Source organism: Colossoma macropomum, unplaced genomic scaffold (assembly GCF_904425465.1).
Source record: "Colossoma macropomum unplaced genomic scaffold, Colossoma_macropomum, whole genome shotgun sequence".
Taxonomy (NCBI): domain Eukaryota; kingdom Metazoa; phylum Chordata; class Actinopteri; order Characiformes; family Serrasalmidae; genus Colossoma; species Colossoma macropomum.
Window position 1 is genome coordinate 31,249,838 of NW_023494792.1, and position 18,584 is coordinate 31,268,421.

An 18,584-nucleotide genomic window follows, 5' to 3' on the forward strand; every position below is an offset into this window, starting at 1 on the left:
ATTTGAACGTTTTTACTTCTTACTTTGCCACAAACAGAAAATGGATACTTTTAAGATCATATTTGACCAACAGCCGATTTGGTCAGACTCTGAAGATGAGACTACACTAAATTCCCAAACTGTCAGTTGGTCTGCGTGAGGAGCTGGAGAACGAACTGCCGGCTGTGCAGCGAGTGAGCGGAGCTCGTTACTCTGACGTAGCAGCAAGCTGCTCGTTGAGGAACTATCATTTTCGGAAGGATTGGCTAACATTTAAACATCAAATACCACGTTCACGGTCCAATTTATTAATTTATTACTTTATTTATTTAACTGTTGTATTAAAGAAATCGCGAACAACATCATGGCTGTGATGATCTACAGCGACCAAATCACAGCCGTGATGTTATTTTGTGATAACACACTCCCTCTCGTGTTCTATTGCTTACACAACACAGTATTACAGCATTACAGCACTACAACATTAAAGCATTACCACGCTACTGCATTACAACACAATGTTACAGCATTGCAACACCAACACTCCAGCGTTACAGGATTACAACACTACAGCGTTACAACACTACAACACTATTACAGTATACAGCATTACAGCACTAAGACATCAAAGCATTACAACACTACAATATTACAACAGAAGCGTTACGGCAATACAGCAAGCTCATTTTTCAGTCATTTATGTGACCTGTAACATGTAGCTTACTGATTCTGTCAGTGTGTTTTTGTGCTCTGTGTGTGTGTGTGTGTGTGTTTGTTTGGCTCCTTTATTAAATGTTTGTAGTCCAACGTGTCTTCCTTTCTTTCATTCCATCCCTTCCTCTCTCTCTGTCTCTCTCTCTGTGTGCATGGCTCTCAGTTCAGAGCATTAAAGCGATTATGCCTTTTGTCTCTGCAGAACTGATAAGGTATTAAAGACCTTTCTGATAAGATTTAAATTAATTCTGTGCTCATTCAAATTCAGCTATCCTACAGACAGGAGCAGCAGGGTCTCTCTCTAACCCCCCTCTCTCTAATTCCTTCCTCCCTTCCTTCCTGCCTTCCTTTTTTCTTTCTTTTTTCTCTGTGTCTCTCTCATACTCTCTTTTTTTCTTGATCACTCTCTCCCTCTTATTCATTCCTTCTTTTTTATTTTGTCTGTGTATCTCTGTCTTTCAAACTGTCTCTCTTTTTCTGTAAAATTCCCTTTTTTTTCTTTCTCTGTACCTCTCTCCATCTCTTTTCATTCTTTCCTGCTTTCTTTCTTTCTCCTTAAGCCACGCATCCAGTATTATCTTGTATTATGTCAGTAAATTTGCCTTTAAGCTCAGCGACAGCCCCCCTCATATCTTTTATTCTCTCCTCCTCTTTTTCTCTGTATCTCTCTCTCTCTCTCTCTCTCTCTCTCTCTCTCTTTCTCTTTCTCTCTCACATTCCTAAGATTGCTGCTGTAAGGTGTCATTAGTTAGACAGTGAACTCATCACCTTATATTAAAACAGATACAGGAGCAGGTAACATGCAGCAGCCTTCACAGGAGAATGGGCCAAAGTTTCAATACAGAGAGAGGAGTCTGTGTGTGCGTGTCATTACCCAACTCCCCACTCTGGCCATGTCCGTTTTCTCTCAGATGCAAACTTGTTTGATTGTCTTTGTTTTGTGCTGTGTATATTGATTTGATTAAGCGCCCTCCAGCTTTTCCATATGAGCTGCTGGAATGGTTTTCACCCAAACTGGATCCATATTTCTGGACACTGCTGAGCCTTCTTTTTTGACAGCTGTAGAAATTGCGAACGTTCACAGTGGTGTGCATGTGTACAGTAAATATGTGCAATGGCAAATCTTGCATTATGTGTGTGCGTTATGCATTATGTATATGCATTGAAATCGTGATGGCTAGGTAGAAATAGGCTGTTGCACAATAAGACGTAAGGACTGATTGTGTGTTTGCTGACATGCTGTTGCCATGTAGTTTTAAAACTGTAGAGTTAACTGTAATCAGCTGTCCCATATCAGTGAGCCAATAGTGCATTCTGACAATCCAAATGATGTTGCTATAGCTACAGCAGGCCAAAGGCTGGGTTCTTTTACTCAAAAAGAGAGCAGGATAAGGAGAGAAAGCTGCCTAGCATATGGCTGACTAGCTTGCCTACTAGTTGTGTAGCTGTCATCATGTTTACACTCAAAACATTGTGGAAAAAATAGCTAGTCGGCTAGGTAGAGTTAGCTGCTCTGTTTGTGACTGAATGTGATGAAAGTGCATTTCATCACTAACTGACAAACTACTAGTTCATACAGTGCTGTGAAAAAGTATTTGCCCCTTCTCGATTTCTTCTATTTTTTTTTATGTTTGTCACACTTGAATGTTATTGAAATCTACCTGGAAAGGGTTACAAAGCCATTGCTAAGGCTCTGGGACTCCAGAGAACCACAGTGAGAGCCAATATGCACAAATGGAGAACACCTGGAACAGTGCTAAACCTTCCCAGGAGTGGCTGGCCTAACAAAATTTCACCAAGAGCGCATCAACAGTTCATCCAGGAGGTCACAAAAGAACCCAACTGACAATCTGAAAAACTGCAGGTCTAACTTGCTTCAGTTAAGGTCAATTCACACAATTCAAATAATAAGAAAGACACTGGGTAAAAATGGCATTCATGGGAGAGCTTCAAGGTGCAAACCACCACTGACCAAAAAGAACCAAAAGGCTCATCTTGCATTTGCCAAAAACATCTAGATGATCCCCAAGGCTTTTGGGATAATTTTCTGTGGACTGATGAGTCAAAGGTGGAACTTTTTGAGAGACATGGGTTCCGTTACATCTGGCATAAAGCTAACACTGCATTCCGCCATTAGAACCTGATACCAACAGTCAAACATGGTGGTGGTAGTGTGATCCGGGGCTGCTTTGCTGCTGCAGGACCTGGACGACTTGGCATAACTGATGGAACCATGAATTCTGCTCTCTGTCAAAAAATCCTGAAGGCGAAAGTCCGGCCTCCAGTTCGTGACCTAAAGCTCAAGTGCAGTTGGGTTAGGCAGCGGGACAATGATCCAGAGCCCACAAGCACATCCACCTCTGAATGGCTCAAAAGGAACAAAATTAAGGTTTTGGAGTGGTTAAGTCAAAGTCCTGTCTTGAATCCCGTTCAGATTGTGTGGCAAGACCTTAAACAGGAAGCCCCCCAATGTAGCCAAATTAAAACAGTTGTGCAAAGAAGAGTGGGCCAAAATTCCTTCACAGTGATGTAAAAGACTCATCGCAACTTGTTACAGCAAAGGGTGGCACAACCAGTTATTAGGCCTGGGGGGCAATTACTTTTTCACATGGGTGATATAGGTTTTGAATAAACCTTTATCTTCAGTAAATGAAACGATCATGTAAAAGCTTCATTTTGAGTTTACTCATGTATTTATCTTATATTAAAATTAGTTGGATGATCTGAAACATTTAAATTTGACAAACTCAGATCAAAAATAGAAGAAATCGGGTGAGGGGCAAATATTTTTTACACAGCACTGTATGTGGTTAGATATGAGTCAGTAAATGAACTCTGTATGTTCCCTGTGTTCTGTGGTGGAGGTCAGTACTGTGTACAAGCTGTTCCAGTATTTAATATAATGGTTTTTTTTTGTCTTTGTTTGCGGTTCTGAATATTATAGACTTCATTAAAACAGCTAAATGTGGTAGCATAACATTAGGTAACCCACAGCCATCAAACCACTGCTTTCAGGGTGGTCAGTGTCAAAAAGAGCTACAATAATATATAATGTATTGTCTTTTTGGCTCATAGAAGCAGATATAACAGATATATGTAGGGCATCATTAACCCAAAGTCCTTTAGATGTCTCCACCTGTTGTTGACTTGTTGACAGTATTGCTAATGTAGTGTTCAGATAATACAACAAAAAAAAACCTGCAGCAGATTGGAATCTCTTCAAGGGATGCAAAAATAGTGCATAATATTGCGATATTTTTTCATGAAACAATATGTATCACCAGGCCTGGTGTCAGCAAGTCATTTTATAGGGCAATGCCCACCAACCAATCATCACGCCCCTCTAGACCTGCTATTTTGCACGTTCCTGTAGTTGAGAGGGGCCAAAAAATTAAACTAAACTTTGTACGCGCTACTGCACAGTTAACCACAAGTGGTATTAAAAAGGTCATTTTAACCATAATAGGAAACAATATTGCATTTAACCTTCATGACATGAATAATAAGCTTCTGGGAACATTAACCGCTGATGTCTTGCCTTCGAACATTTGCAGATGATTATTTAAGTTGTCGCTAAATGCCACAGCCTTTTAAACAAATCGTTTTATCTTTGAAGTACCAAAAGCATTTCTGTCATTTTAGCATCCCTGCCAAACATCTGCCAAGAGATGCCTGGACAAATAAACTAAGTCATTAACAAAATAATCAATTTATATGATATGATATGATAACACATTTCTTCACAAGATTAACATTTTTTAAATGCTTTGTATACAATAGGATGCTAGGCAATCAGAAAGGTAAATGAAAATGAACAGCAATAGTAGTGCATGCATAATTATTCCCCGTACAAATTTTTTTAGAACGTGTTTACCTTTACAGGCTCTGCAAAGCTGATCACGGGTCATTCCAGTGTCCTACTGTAACAGAACTGTGTACAGTCAGTAATGCAGAGGGAACTGGATAATCTGTGCCGAGTTGGGTCTGAATGCACATTCATTACATCAATAAAGAAAAAAAACTGAGGTGAACTGCTGTTGATTGTGAATGAGGCTACGGCCTCCTCTCAACAGTAGTGACATCACCGTATGTCGTTTGAAGTTTTGCTTGATTTGATTTTTTAAACTCAAAATAATGACAAACCAATCCAAATTTCTCCGAAGCACTATTCCTCCCACCAAATCCAACCGAAATCTGCCCAATTTGGCAGGATGTGCAGAATGTCGTAGCGAGATAAGTCAGCAGACAGATTTCCTAGATAGGTGGACCTTTGGTGAATTGCTATAAATGTGGAAGTGCTGTGGAGCGTCTCCTGAATGTGTGGCTTCTTTGAACCCATCTACTGTAGATTTCTCAGCCTCTTTCCTTTTTTTCCTGCTGTGTGAATGCGTTGCCCACCCCTCTGTGTGGTTTTTGTTTGCCCCCCTTATAATTTAGTTCTGGTGCTGGGCTGTGCATCACAACATTTTAGATTTCTTTATTTCATTTTTCTGAGAATTGCTAACAAAGAATGGACGAAATATACCCGCAAAACAACACATATATAAAAAGGGCTATGAAGAACTGTGAGTCCAATTTATTTTTATTTTAGTACTGGTAAAAAAAAATATATATTTTTTGAAGGGACAGGAGGAAAAATGAAACAATTTGGTAAAAATAAAACAATAAAATAAGATAATAGGCTGACGTTCAGTCAGCTGCTTGTTGCTGTGTGGTTTTGGTTACAATAAACTGGTTGTTGCTGTTTACAGGCTCTCTAATTGATCTAAATTAGTCTTGTTCAGTGTTCTGGAAGCACTGACGATAGCAATGGGATAAAAGGGTATTGAGAAAAGGGTATTGAGACATAGGTCATCATGATAACCAGGGCTCAGTTTAAGGAGGGATTCAAGAGGAGACAATCATCCTCTCTTCTAAATCTGCCGTTCCCCGTGTTCCATCCCCTTTGGGTTAATGCATTGATGTGATACCACTTAAGATGTCTATTGCACATTTTTAAATTCCATTCATATTTGAGATCTGCACGTCAAGTATTGGGAAACATTTTTGACCACTGATACGGAGTCTTCTTATTTAGGTAACCATTTGAAAAATAATCACATTAAATAGTTAAACCTAGGTAAAGTATTTTTTCTTCTTTGCTTTACCTTTTCGTCCAGTAATTTTGCGATGGTCACTTACACCGAAGCGGAAGTGATACTGTGTCAGTAGAGGCCTAAACTTTGTCAAATAAAAGAACGTAATAAAAGAACAGTTCAGTAAAAGATTTGGTTGTAGTAAACTATCATCAATTTGGTAACAAAACTGTAATTAATTTAGTAAGAAAAAACAGGATTGCGAAGTTCACACAAACTTTACAATCTGAGAGTTTGTGGCCACTTAGTCTGAAGGCTTTCTCCTGAGGCCTTTTAAAAGAACCCATTTTGCTGATAAATGAGAGCTGAGACATGTTTTACTCATATTGTGGCGTCTGTGTAAAAGAAGAAGCATAGCCACACCTCCTGCGAATCCGCAGCCAGTAGCGGGACGCTACAGTGTGTTTCTCGCAAGGCTGAAGTTGTTATGCTGTGGTGTGAGGATGTCCTAAAATGTACACCATAACATAGAGACGGCCTTTAGTACAGGCATGATACAAGAGCACACACCCCGAGTGTGATTAACCTGAGAAATACCTTTGACCTGTTGTTGGAACTGTTGGAATTAGTCGAGCCTATTTAGCAACAAAAGCAGTGCTGCCTCTGCCTTCTCATTCACATGTCCTTAAGGCACTCAAATTAGTGTGCCTGTGTTCCCAGGGACCTGTGTTCAGATCTTTGTCTGATACGTTATACCTTATAATGATACATTAAGGTAACTTCTAAAAGGGTTCCTAAGGTCTTGGTTAACATGGGGTCATCAAGGGTCATATGGGGAAGGAACAACAAAGAGAAAATTTTTAGTAGGCATGCACTTCAGCTAGGCTAGCCTCATTGAGCTAATAAGCTAGCTAAGCAAACTTCGGTGTTCAAGCAATTTTTAAGAAGTTTTTGTTGTTGCTAGCCCTTAGCTTGCTAACCAGCAAGGTAGCAGAATAAAGTAACAAACAGTGTTAAAATGTAAAGTAGATGTTGTTGTTGAGGATGTGCTTAAAGATTCCATTGATAGCATGAACGCCACCTTCAGTAGTGTTTTGCGGTGTTCAAGTAAAATTATGACAAAATTTATGACATTATGATGCCTTGAAATTTTGTTCGATCGGAGTGTATTTTAATAAGGGAAGCAGCTTGTACATAAAGGCAATTTCAGATTTTGTTTACTAAACATATATGTTTTAAAATTATACCAGAAATATAGATTTGACTCTTGTTTTTATGTTGTGGAAATACGATTGCGGTAATATAGAGGCATAGAGCTTTTTCCCCATGAAAATTTCTATTAGAGAACACGGGGCCCTGGGAATATAGGGCTGCTTCCAGAATTACAGAGGGAACAGGGGGCCTGGGGAGCACAGGGCCCTGGAAATATAGGGCTGTTTCGCAGTTTCAGTGAGCAAATGAAGGGCCCTGGGAACATAGGGGTGATCCCCTCACATTTTGGAGTGGCAACTCATAAATACAAAACGTTCACGTTTTATATACGTGTCAAAACCTAAAATTCACGCTTCACTGAATTGTTGGCATATAGATTTTCTCCGTCTTCCAGTGATGGAACGTAACACATACCCAAACTGTGATTTCAATCTTTAAATACGGGCTTCTCAAACGGTTAAGAGTACTGGAGAACCCGTGCACATCCCTAGTGGAGTCGTCTTGTAAGTGGGTTTAATTTAAGAAAGTAAATTCAGGGTGCAGAGGATGTGTTAACGAAATTCTCTCGTTCAGGCTGTTTGTGTGAAGGAGAGGAACTTTTCTCTTTTCCTTTTTTTAATGAAGAGACCTTGTGTGGGTGTGGGTGTTTGCATATGTGTGTTCCGTTCTTTAAGAAGGACACGGTGTGAGTTGAGGACAGAAGACGACTCATGCATGTTTTATTACGGCGGCCCCCGTCACCGCAGTGATGCCAGCTCGTGCCGGCGTCACTCACCAACCGGAACGGATCATTACTCGCGCGCGCACACACACACACACACACTCACTCTCTCTCTCTCTCTCTCTCTCTCTCTCTCTCTCTCTCTCTCTCTCTCTCTCTCTCTCACGCGTACAGGCTCGTCTCTGCTCCGCTGGGCGGCTGTGAGTGTGTTTCTAATTAGCACCTGAGAGAGAGGCGGAGTCATTAATATGCAGCGCAGAGGTGACAGTGGACCATCACACCGCTCTGCTGTTGCCATAACAACTACATGGATATGAAGCCAGGCTTCATATTTTAACATTTTTAATAGTCAGAAAGACAGCAGCAGTTTATTTCATTTAGAGAAGAGGATGCGCATGTACTTACTCCATTATAACGAATGGTGAAATTCCTCCTTATTCTGTGAAGTGAGGATTTCAGTGTTGGCTCACTTTCCTTCTCCTTCAGTAATGAAAGTATTGCACAGAGCCATCAGCCTGAGATATTGATTAGCTTTGCTGTTTATTTTTTCTGTTCAGGGTTTGATTATGAGATGGATGGAGAAGTAGACTGATCGATCATTCAGTTGTTTGCTACCCCCCCCCCACAAGAATGGCTGATGGAATGTGTTTTTGCTTTACAGCGTACATGTACATTATACACATGGCTATAACAATAAACAGTGCCTCATTCATACATTCATTTAAATGAAAGATTTGTCAGAGGAGTGCTCAAAGAAGGTTGCGCAGCTATTATTCTCATCTTCCGTTTCTGAGAAGAAAGACTTAAAGTGCTTTCCTGAGGGATGAAACTGGAAGAAAATAGTCACTCACTGGGAGGGAATCTGAAATGGTCCTGGTGGCGTGATTGAAGGTGTGACTTGTGCAGTGAGGTGAGGCTGAAGGAAAAAAAAATCACAGTATATGACTCTTCCAGCCTTTGGACATGAGCCTTTTCCTGTCGTCTGAGCTACCTGATGAAAAAGCCTTGGATTATGACCATGTAGAACAGATGACGTTGCTGCTTCTCGCCGACTTTGAGTTGCCTTAGTAAGTATATTCAGAATTTCTGTTGTATCTTCCCGACTATGCAGTGAATGATGCTCAGTGAAGTCATATTATGAAAAGATTTTATGATTCAGAAAATTCTGAAGGTTTGTCAGCCTTTTTTTGATCTTACCTGTTTTAGCTGACCTGTGCAGTAACTACTCAGAAATTAAGTGTCTGTGGGGGAAAAAAATCATTCATACTACGCTAAATTTGCTTAGATAAAGTAGAAACAGTGCGAGTTCACTCTATAACGGTTAGGTTTCATCGGCTTCAACTTTATCAGACTTGCCTAATTGCACAAAAATGCTGTGTCACTGTGAAGAGGAACTGATTTGTGATCTGGCATTAAAGACTAAAAATTCCCAGTGTTCATCACCCTCATAGAACCTGATGTAATGGAAAAAAGAGAAAGGGGTTTTCTTGGTCTGTTTGCTCCGAAATCAGTTTGGATTGAAAATAGTATGAGCTTATATGTCCAACGCTGAGATGTTTTTCTTTGTTTCTTTCTTTATTTCTTTCTTCTTTTCTTTCTTCCTTTGTCCCCACTCTCACTCCCTAGCTGAGGCTGTTGATAAATCTCGCATCCTGTGCTGAGTTGTGTTGGCTTGCTCTGTGGAATGCCTGAACTCGTGGACCTCTCCAGCAAACTCATAGACCTCTCTTCTGTTCTGGTTTGCTGTAAAGATGGGCTCTCCTTGATAGCCTTGATGGTTTTGTTAGAGACAGAGAAATGAAGGGAGGGGGGTCTTCCTGTGCCAGGCCAGTTTTCTGCTGTTTTGAATACCTTCTCATATAAATTTGGGAGAAGAGCTCTGAGGCAAAACTGTAACTGGGACTCAAGCTGAAATCATCTAGGGTTGTACATATTGTAATATGGAAATGGGGAGATGGTTAGGTTTTATGTCTTAATAGTTGAATAGGTGCTAATTGTGCTGTTTATAAATGTTTTAGTGAACACATTTAATTTGTCAAAATACAGTGAATGTGGGTTTACACTGACAGATGTTGTCTTTTGTAGGTAGGCAGGGCGGCCAATATGACAACATTTATCATAATGATAAATTATGTCCTATTACATCACAACATGCTTTTATAACCATTGTGGATATCATCAGTACAGAATACAGCTGCTTTAGAAATCATTAGAAATACAATAATTAGGCCTGTTTAACTGGATTGGACTGCAGTGCAGAGTAAGAAATGTTAAAAAAAAACAAAAAAAACACTATATGTAGTTTTTGATGGTATTTTTAAATGTGGCAGTACTGTTTTGTTTTTTTTTGTCTGTTCCCACCGATGAAATCTCAGAAAAACAAATATTGTGATAGATGTCACGTATCATGAAAATGTCTTGAAATGTCTGACAGGAAAGGGCAGTCTCACATTCGCTCACAAGAAGTCCGGTTGGTTTCATTAACTGTAGTGAGAGATTTTGATGCAAAATTGAATTGTGTATTTGGTTGCTTGTTAATGCTTGGTTAGTTTTCTAAGCTTATTTCTGTTCTCCTGTTGTTTGTGTACAGGTGGGTTGTGTAATGAGGTCCTATGAAGCCCTGCACTGGAGCTGATGTTCCCGGTCAGCGGGAGACTCCGGAGCCAAGGCTGGGAGACTCCGGAGCGGACTGAGGAACTGCAGAGTCCCGCTCCTGTGCCGGGAATCCACTCTGACCACTTCCATCCCTCTTTCCCTCCTTCACTTCGCAACACCTCCCAACCGCTTTGTCAGGCCTACCCCTGAACCCTGTCACTACGGTTACCATGTCCAGCCGAAGGAAGTCTTTCACTCCCTGCATGGTGTGTGTCAGCGATGTGCCAACAGACAGCCCTGTTGAAATGGATATCTTGGCTGATGAAGTAGTAGAGGACAGGTCTTCCTCTCTGCAGCCTTCATTAGATCTGCATCAAGTGTCAGCAAAGGAGGGCGAGGTTGACCATAAGGAGGAGAGTCATGTGGAAGGGATGGAAGGGAAGGTGGAGGAAGATAAATCCCTTGCCACACAGAAACAGCAAGGTAGGGACTACCAGTGTAAGTACTGCTCCTTCTCCACTCAGAATCTCAACGACTTCAAAGAGCATGTGTACTCTACACACCCTAACGTCATTCTGAACCCTCTGTATCTGTGTGCCGTCTGCAACTTCAGCACCAAGAAGTTTGACTCCCTAACAGAACACAATGGAACACTTCATCCAAGAGAGAGCAATTTCAAGTTCAAGCGAATTAAACTTGACAACCAGACTATCCTAGAGCAGACCATTGAGAATGAGGATGATTCAAACGCTCTAGAAACCAAGCACATGCATGATGATGACGGCTTTGACTTTTTCCCCACATACCCTTCAAGTGTACAAAATGTTGGAAAGCCAGTGGTGGACAATACAGAAATCTACAACAATGGTAATGAAGTAGAAAGTAATTTAGATAATCTGATGTTGAAGGATCAGATCACTGCGGTCAATGTGAATGGCACAATCATCATCCCTGAGCCCATGATCCTTCAGGGCCTCTCTCACGTCATGCCTCTGCTGCAGCGCCCACCCAACCTTAACTCCATTCCAACAATCGCCGTTCCTCTGAACACAAGCAAGTACAATCCTTTGTTGGACAGCAACACTACACTCATCACTTCCTTCAACAAATTCCCCTACCCAACTCATGCTGAGCTCTCATGGCTCACTGCTGCATCCAAGCACCCGGAAGAGCAAATCAAGGTATGGTTCACTACCCAGCGACTGAAGCAGGGAATCACCTGGTCACCAGAAGAGGTGGAGGAAGCTCGAAAGAAAATGTTCAATGGCTGTATGCCACCTGCTGACCAGACGTTCACCATTTTGCCTACGCCTGTGAGCGAGCCAATCGCCACCAGTCAGTCTGTTGCACCAGCAGTCTCCTGCCACGTTATTGGACAGTCCACCTTGTCCACGGTGACCACTGCAATTGGGTCACCTGCTACGTGTGCAACTGTCACTGTGACAACCGTTAATAGTATGCAGAATCTCAAGCGCTCTTTGGGAAATCCAACAGTGGCCCAGGAGGTAAAGCGTCCCATGATTCCTACAGAGGAACCCAAAGATAAGCTACGCATGGCACCCCCTCCTGTCCCTCCCCTAGAAAGACTACCCATGGCTCCTCCTCCTGTACCCCCAGATAGTAAGAGATCCATGCCCCCACCTTTGATTGCCCCAGACCTGAAGAGATCCATTATCGCCCCTTACGCTATGCCTAAGGGGAAATTGCCAGTGGTATTTCCACTTATACCTCCCAAAGACAAGGTACCTATGGCGCCCCCTCCCCTGTTACCCAGAGACAGATTATCTATGGTGTCCCTACTGTCCACAGATCTAAAGAGGTCTATGGTTCCCCAACAATTAAGGAATCAAGCGCCTGCCTCTTCAGTGATTTCTAAAGACAAACTATCACCTTTACCTACTGATGTAAACTTACCCATGGTGCCCCCCCTGGTGACTTCTCAAATGAAGAGACCAACAATCATTCAAACTGCACGGGCTCCACCTGTAGCCCCTCCCCTGGTCCCTGCTTTCTCTCTGGAGTGTAAACCACTAGAGCCGACAGCGGAGCAGAAGCTCATAGGCTCAGAGAGTCGACCCTCAGAGAGTCAGAACAGCAATGGAGTCCCCTGTGGGGACGGTAAGAATTGGTTTCTTGACCAGAGTGCACCGGCCCACAATGGTTCACAGCACTTAAATAGTGACTTTGCTCCAAAGGAGCGTCCAAAAACAGTCCCAACCCAGTTCCCTCTCCTGGAAAGAGTGAAGGGGAAAACTGCTGAGCAGCTGAAGGTTTTAGAGGAAAGTTTTCAGAGAAATAGTTTCCCATCATACAACGAGGTTGATCACATCGCAATCACCACCAGACTCTCCAGAGAGGAGATTGACAGCTGGTTCTTGGAACGACGAGCACTTCGAGACAACTTAGAAAAAGCCCTGTTGAATTCAATGGGCTCCAAGAGAACTGACATCGCAGAGAGGAGGTCGCGTTCACACCACCAACATGCTTTGCTTAACGGAGTTCACAAACAAGGTGGCCTACCCATGAGCCCTCTCCCTCCCATCATTGCCCCCACCCCATCCTCTGGACCTCTGGATAGGAAGTCCCTAAACCTCCTCAAAGATGTCTTTGTCCAAACACGGTGGCCTTCGCCTGAGGAATATAGTCGTCTGGAGGCACAGACAGGCTTGCCTCGTACAGACATTGTCCGATGGTTCAAAGACAGCCGGCTGGCCCTGCGCGGTGGTGCTGTGGAGTGGAAGGAGCTGTTCCATAAGCTCAGCGGCAGCGAGTTGAATGGCCGGCTGATCTCCGAGCAGCCCTGCAGTGTCACTCAACCAGGCCAGGACCGTAAGGTGCCTAGAGCGGAGTGCACCAAACTAAGCAGCCAAGAGATCAAAGACTGGTTCAGCAACACACTGGGCCAGCGTGGGCCTGAAATGGGGAGGAATGGAGGTCAGAATGGGGGTGGCGGAGAGGAGTGCGGGGGCTGGATGGAGGAAGCAGTAGGGGTGAAAGCTAGGATGGCGTCACGAGAGCTGGTCTCAGACACAGATTAGGCGAGAGGAGGGAGAAGAGGCAGGAAAAGAGGGTAAGTTTGATCACAAAGTGTATATACATAATTGTATGCCTTTCCAGTCTGGTGATTATAGACTGAGGGGACACAATAGACCACTCCTCATCAAAGGACATATTTGGCTGTTGCCATGGAAATTTGGAATAGAGGACTGGAACCCAGGTTGGACTCTTTTGATGTTGTTCCGTTAAGAAAAACAAAGCTGTGCAGCAGGGAGTTGAGACATACTGGGATGTTGCCATGCAAATAATACAGACTTGATGGCTAACAACGTAGTTCATTCTAGAAGACAGGAGAGCTATCAAAGTAGAGAAATATTGGTTCATTTCTTGAAAACTTTGATAATAGAGGAGGGAATGTAGCAGTTGAGCATGCATTAGCAAATAGTCTTTAAACGTACACTTATCTCATAGGTAGACTAATTAATAATTTTGCATTTGGCTTGTAGGTTGCATATTGATGTCTCTCTGCTGGCAGACTGGCATGTCCCAATGTTGCCTCACTGAATTAAAATAGAAAAGCTATGAGCCCACACTTTGTATACCATACCTTCCACCATTATGTCATCATTTTGTTTGTAGATTTTTAACAAAATTTTTACCATCTTTAGATGCTCATTCTCTAGATGATTTTATTGTAAACTACATTTTATTTCATCTTAATAATGCAAAATAGCTTATTTGGATACTAATTAAATATCTTAAAGTAATTAAAAGTTAGAAACGCACCACAGGTGCCTTTTAAAATACAGCAGAGAAGGTTTAGTTAGGTGTCAAAAATAGTTGTATTATTGTTATTGTAGTTTCAGCCCAATGGCTCATTTTTAGCTAATTAAGTAGATAAATATAGACAAAGGAGTAGAGCTAAGATGTCAAACTCAGCGGGATTGTTTTGGCAGTGTAATTTCACATCCTTTTGATGATCCAATTATTTGTTAATGTGGCAGAGTAACTAAAGTCCACAAAGCAGCTTGAGTTCAGTCGTACCGGTGCAGGGAATATTGAAGCAAGCGTGAGGTTCCCTTTGGGGTTCATCAGTGGGCTGGGGTAGTGAGTGACTCAGGCTGTCAGAGTGGTAATGATGGCTTTGTTCCCGTTCCCGACAGGTAGGAGCTGCTGCCGCTGTCATTTTGCACAGAAGTGGAAGAAAAGAAAAGGAACAGAGGCTTACTTTGAAATGTTGTATTTTTGGAACCAATGATTTCACTCTTGCCCTCTTCTATTGTGCCAGCCAGCACACGCCGCCAGTCAGAAGCGGAAGGGGCCTCATCGCTGCACGGAGCACCGGGTGGCAGGAGCGCCGTTGAAACGTTGCTGAAATGTTGTGGGAGCGTTTGTGGCGCATTGTGCGACGGTTCGGCATCAGGGAGGGACAGAGTGAATGCACTGAGGAGACGGAGACCGTTGAGTGCCAAAGCTGGATTTGCTGCATAACTACAAGGGTTCTTGTAAATATTTTTTTCTGTACTGCTACAGATTTGTACAATTTTGGGGGAACTTTTGTTACATTTTGTAATGGGAGCAAGTGGCCCCCAGTTTTTGCTCTGGCTGGTCTTTTCAGTGGACACATCGTACATTTTGTAACAACACCATGCACCACTACAGGCGTTGGCAATACATCAGACAGTTTTACAGAGCCGGACTTTCAATACAGTTGTCTTTGGAGGGACTTCTTTAAATCAGTGTATTTGTTGACTGGTTTAAGGTGCTGTTATACTTTCTGGATATTACTCGCCGTTGCTTTTGCTATAATTACAGTTCTTACAGCGTGACATTTTGAAAACAAAACAGAAGTTTCAGAAAAAAAGGAAAATCACTTTGCTGTTAAACTCACTGATGGACAAAAACAAATCACACTCTCTCAATCCTATCCGATATGTCTACACACACGACAGTTTAACCTATAACTCTTCTGTTGCAAATCTGTTCTGTCCTGCTTAGGAAAACACACAGCAGTTGCCAGCCTTGATATGTGTTGGCTTTGTAAACGTAGTGCTAGTTCAACTCCGACCGTAGAGAAAAATTAACCTGTTACCAGATACACGCTCCGTATGTACTGCTTCTGTAGTGTCAGCGTCACATATATTAGAAATACTGTACTTATGCCAAGGTCCTGCTTACTACTCTCCAAAAGACAGATGTTGTCTGCTGTAATCAAATAAAACACAGCCTACTCAATGATGCAGATTTGTGGAAAGTTTTACTTCTTAAAATTATGAAATAATACTGCTTACCAACATACATATTGGCTGGCCGATGAAAACGGCTGATGATAAAAGGGAATTCCATCAATATTTCAAATTTTCTGATGTAAGCAAAGGCATTCAGAGTGGTTTCATGTGAAATGGTTCAGTGTAGACTTAATGGCTCAGATTTCACAGTGGTGGTGGTACAACACAGAGCCATTTAACATCCAGTCAAGGTGGAGAGGTACATGTAGAGCGCTGCAAGGATAAATAGTCCCCAAATAATCCTTAGTATATATATACTATATATATACCTTTTACCCTGTTCTTCAGTGGTCAGGACCCCCATGGACCCTCACAGAGGAGGTACTATTTGGGTGGCGGATCACAGCAGTGCTGCTGGAGGTTTTAAACACCTCAGTGTCACTGCTGGACTGAGAAAAGTCCACCAACCAAAAATATTCAGCCAAGAGTGTCCTGTGGGCAGCGTCCTGTCACCAGTGATGAAGGACTAGAGGATGACCAACACAAACTGTGCAGCAGCAGATGAGCTATCGTCTCTGACTTTACATCTACAAGGTGGATCAACAAGGTAGGAGTGTCTAATAGAGTGGACAGTGAGTGGAGACAATGTTGGAAACTCCAGCAGCACTGCTGTGTCTGATCCACTCAGACCAGCGCAACACACACTAACACACCACCACCATGTCAGTGTTACTGCAGTGCTGAGAATGATCCACCACCCAAATAGTACCTGCTCTGTGGGGGTCCATGGGGGTCCTGACCACTGAAGAACAGGGTAAAAGGGGGCTAACAAAGTATGCAGAGAAACAGATGAACTACAGTCTGTAATTGTAGAACTACAAAGTGCACCTGTATAGTAAGTGGAGCTGATAAAATGGACAACGAGTGTAGAAACAGGGTTATGCCTGATCGGTCTGTGTATGTATATATATATATATATATATATATATATATATATATATATATATATATATATATATATAAAAAACCATCATCATCATATACAAAAAATTCAGAAGACACATTAAGGTTCACTGGTGGTTTGGGGTAGTAAATTGATTAACCAATGTAAGTGAAAATCCCACTAATACCTTTCAATATAAGCAGAATCACTGATTTCTGAGCCAGCCTGCTTTCTGCTAGCCAGAGACTGCAAAGCTATCAGTCAGTTGCTTAATTTCATAGCAGCAATACTGGCTGAACTGGTACACAAAACACCACCTTCTGCTGTTTATTTGAGTTTGAGAAATGTGACAGTTGACATATGACAACCAGATTTGACAATGCACCCTTCACAGTTGGCGGTGTAATTTTTCATATCAGTCAGGCTCTGCTGCTTACATTGACTACATGCTATAATACTGCTGTTTCACTTTGTTCAGCGTTCTGTTTTGCGTCCTCCAGACTCTGGGTTTCCTTGAAATGTTGGACGGAGGGCAATTTAAAATGAAGCTAGCACACAGAATGCTCTACATTTATTGTATTCTAAGTAATAGTTTCCTTGCTCTGGCTTGCTGCTAGTCACATGGATGGCTGTGTGGATTGTTACAAACGAGCACTAGGACACAACTTGCAGTGTTGCCTGTGGCAGTGGATAAGAAAGGGATTTTCCTGGGTCATGGACCCGTCAGAGCCTTCCCTTTTCATTAGCATAGCATTCTGTATGCGCTGCAGTGTAGCAGTTTTAACCAGTGTTGATATATTCGTGTGTCAGGTTCATTCAGGAGTTTGTCTCGGTGAGTGCACACATGTATGATGTAACAAAGCAGGCAAATATGTAAGATTATTAATAAGTATTAAAGAGAAAAGTAGACATTAAAGGGGAATTGCGTCAATATTCAGAAGTTCTTCATTATTCAATTGTTGAGAGTCAGTAGATGTGAAATAGTAAATTCTAGAGAAACTTGCTGACTCTGATTTTTATACAGTGGTGCCGATAGGAACTAGGGGTCACAATGTCTATACAAATATAGCCATTTTATTTACTATACAGAAACACCAGTGAACCCTCTGAGTTTTATATGTAAAGTTGATGGTAAAATAGTGGTAAACCTTAAAAAAATTGTTTTCTTTGGGGACTATTTTGCCTCACAACACCCTGCCTTAACCTCTGTTTCGGGCCAAAACCTTAGAACTATTGTGAAATAATGTTTCCAGCATCATGCAGCATATTCATTATTACATTTCATGTAATAACTTTCTGTGAGAGAGCTTTTACAGCCTTTAAACTCTTCAGACATCTGATTCCTGATCTGACTTAAGTTTTTCTCAGCATTTCACATCAAACCATGGGAAAAATGAAATGAAATAGAAATAAAAAAGAGCCTAAATTGATAAAAATGTAAATAATGTACATAGGCACAGGGTCTGTGGATACTTTTAATCCAGCATTATCCACAATTTATTACAGTGTGGTCTGATCATTAGTGCAGTCATGTACTATATTACAAAGTGGGTCACATTAAGGGGGGCTGGAATGTATAATCTAAAGTGCAGGGTGTCCACTAAAGTTAATGAGGGCCACAGCTCTGGGGAAAAACCTGTTAACGTGTAGTTATGCTTGCTTTAGTAGCCCTGAATCTTCTACATGAATGTTTTCGGGCCCAGAACCATTCTGTGCTTTCGTCAGTGAGAGAGCAGATGTTGGAGTCATGAAAAAACTTATTACAGTTGTGATTTTGACAGGTTTTTTTCCCCCTTCATGCCTGCTGGGTGTTTCGCGGTTCCAGCAGCTATCAAAAAAAAGAAAAATTAAAAAGAAATAAAACTTGCAAAGGCTTGGATGCCTGACACACATTAAGCCTGGCTCAGAACTAAAATTGATTTTGAATGGGGGGGAATTCTTATGAATGGCGACTTCAGTGCCCGGCCGGGCTTAATCTGTGTCTGGAATACTTAAGAGTTATGGAGAGGTGATTAGGGCAAAGCGATGTAAAATACAGAAAGCAAACAGTGATGGGTGGAACGCTGAGAGGGGATTTACAGTGTGGTACAGAGAGTTACAGTGCAGCTGGTGCCGGAGTT

General features: G+C 41.9%; 1 protein-coding gene across 2 annotated transcripts in view; it reads left to right on the plus strand.

The window, feature by feature from the left end:
- The window catches only part of LOC118812121 (zinc fingers and homeoboxes protein 2), a 39,814-nt gene extending 24,665 nt beyond the window's left edge, over positions 1 to 15,149 (plus strand). For both annotated transcript variants that reach the window (XM_036576862.1, XM_036576861.1), the window contains 2 exons: positions 10,292 to 13,366; positions 14,457 to 15,149. In XM_036576862.1, the coding sequence (XP_036432755.1) occupies positions 10,527 to 13,334 (2,808 nt within the window). In that variant the 5' untranslated portion in view covers positions 10,292 to 10,526 and the 3' untranslated portion in view covers positions 13,335 to 13,366; positions 14,457 to 15,149. The remainder of the gene's footprint in view (positions 1 to 10,291; positions 13,367 to 14,456) is intronic.
- The last annotated feature ends 3,435 nt before the right edge of the window (positions 15,150 to 18,584 follow it).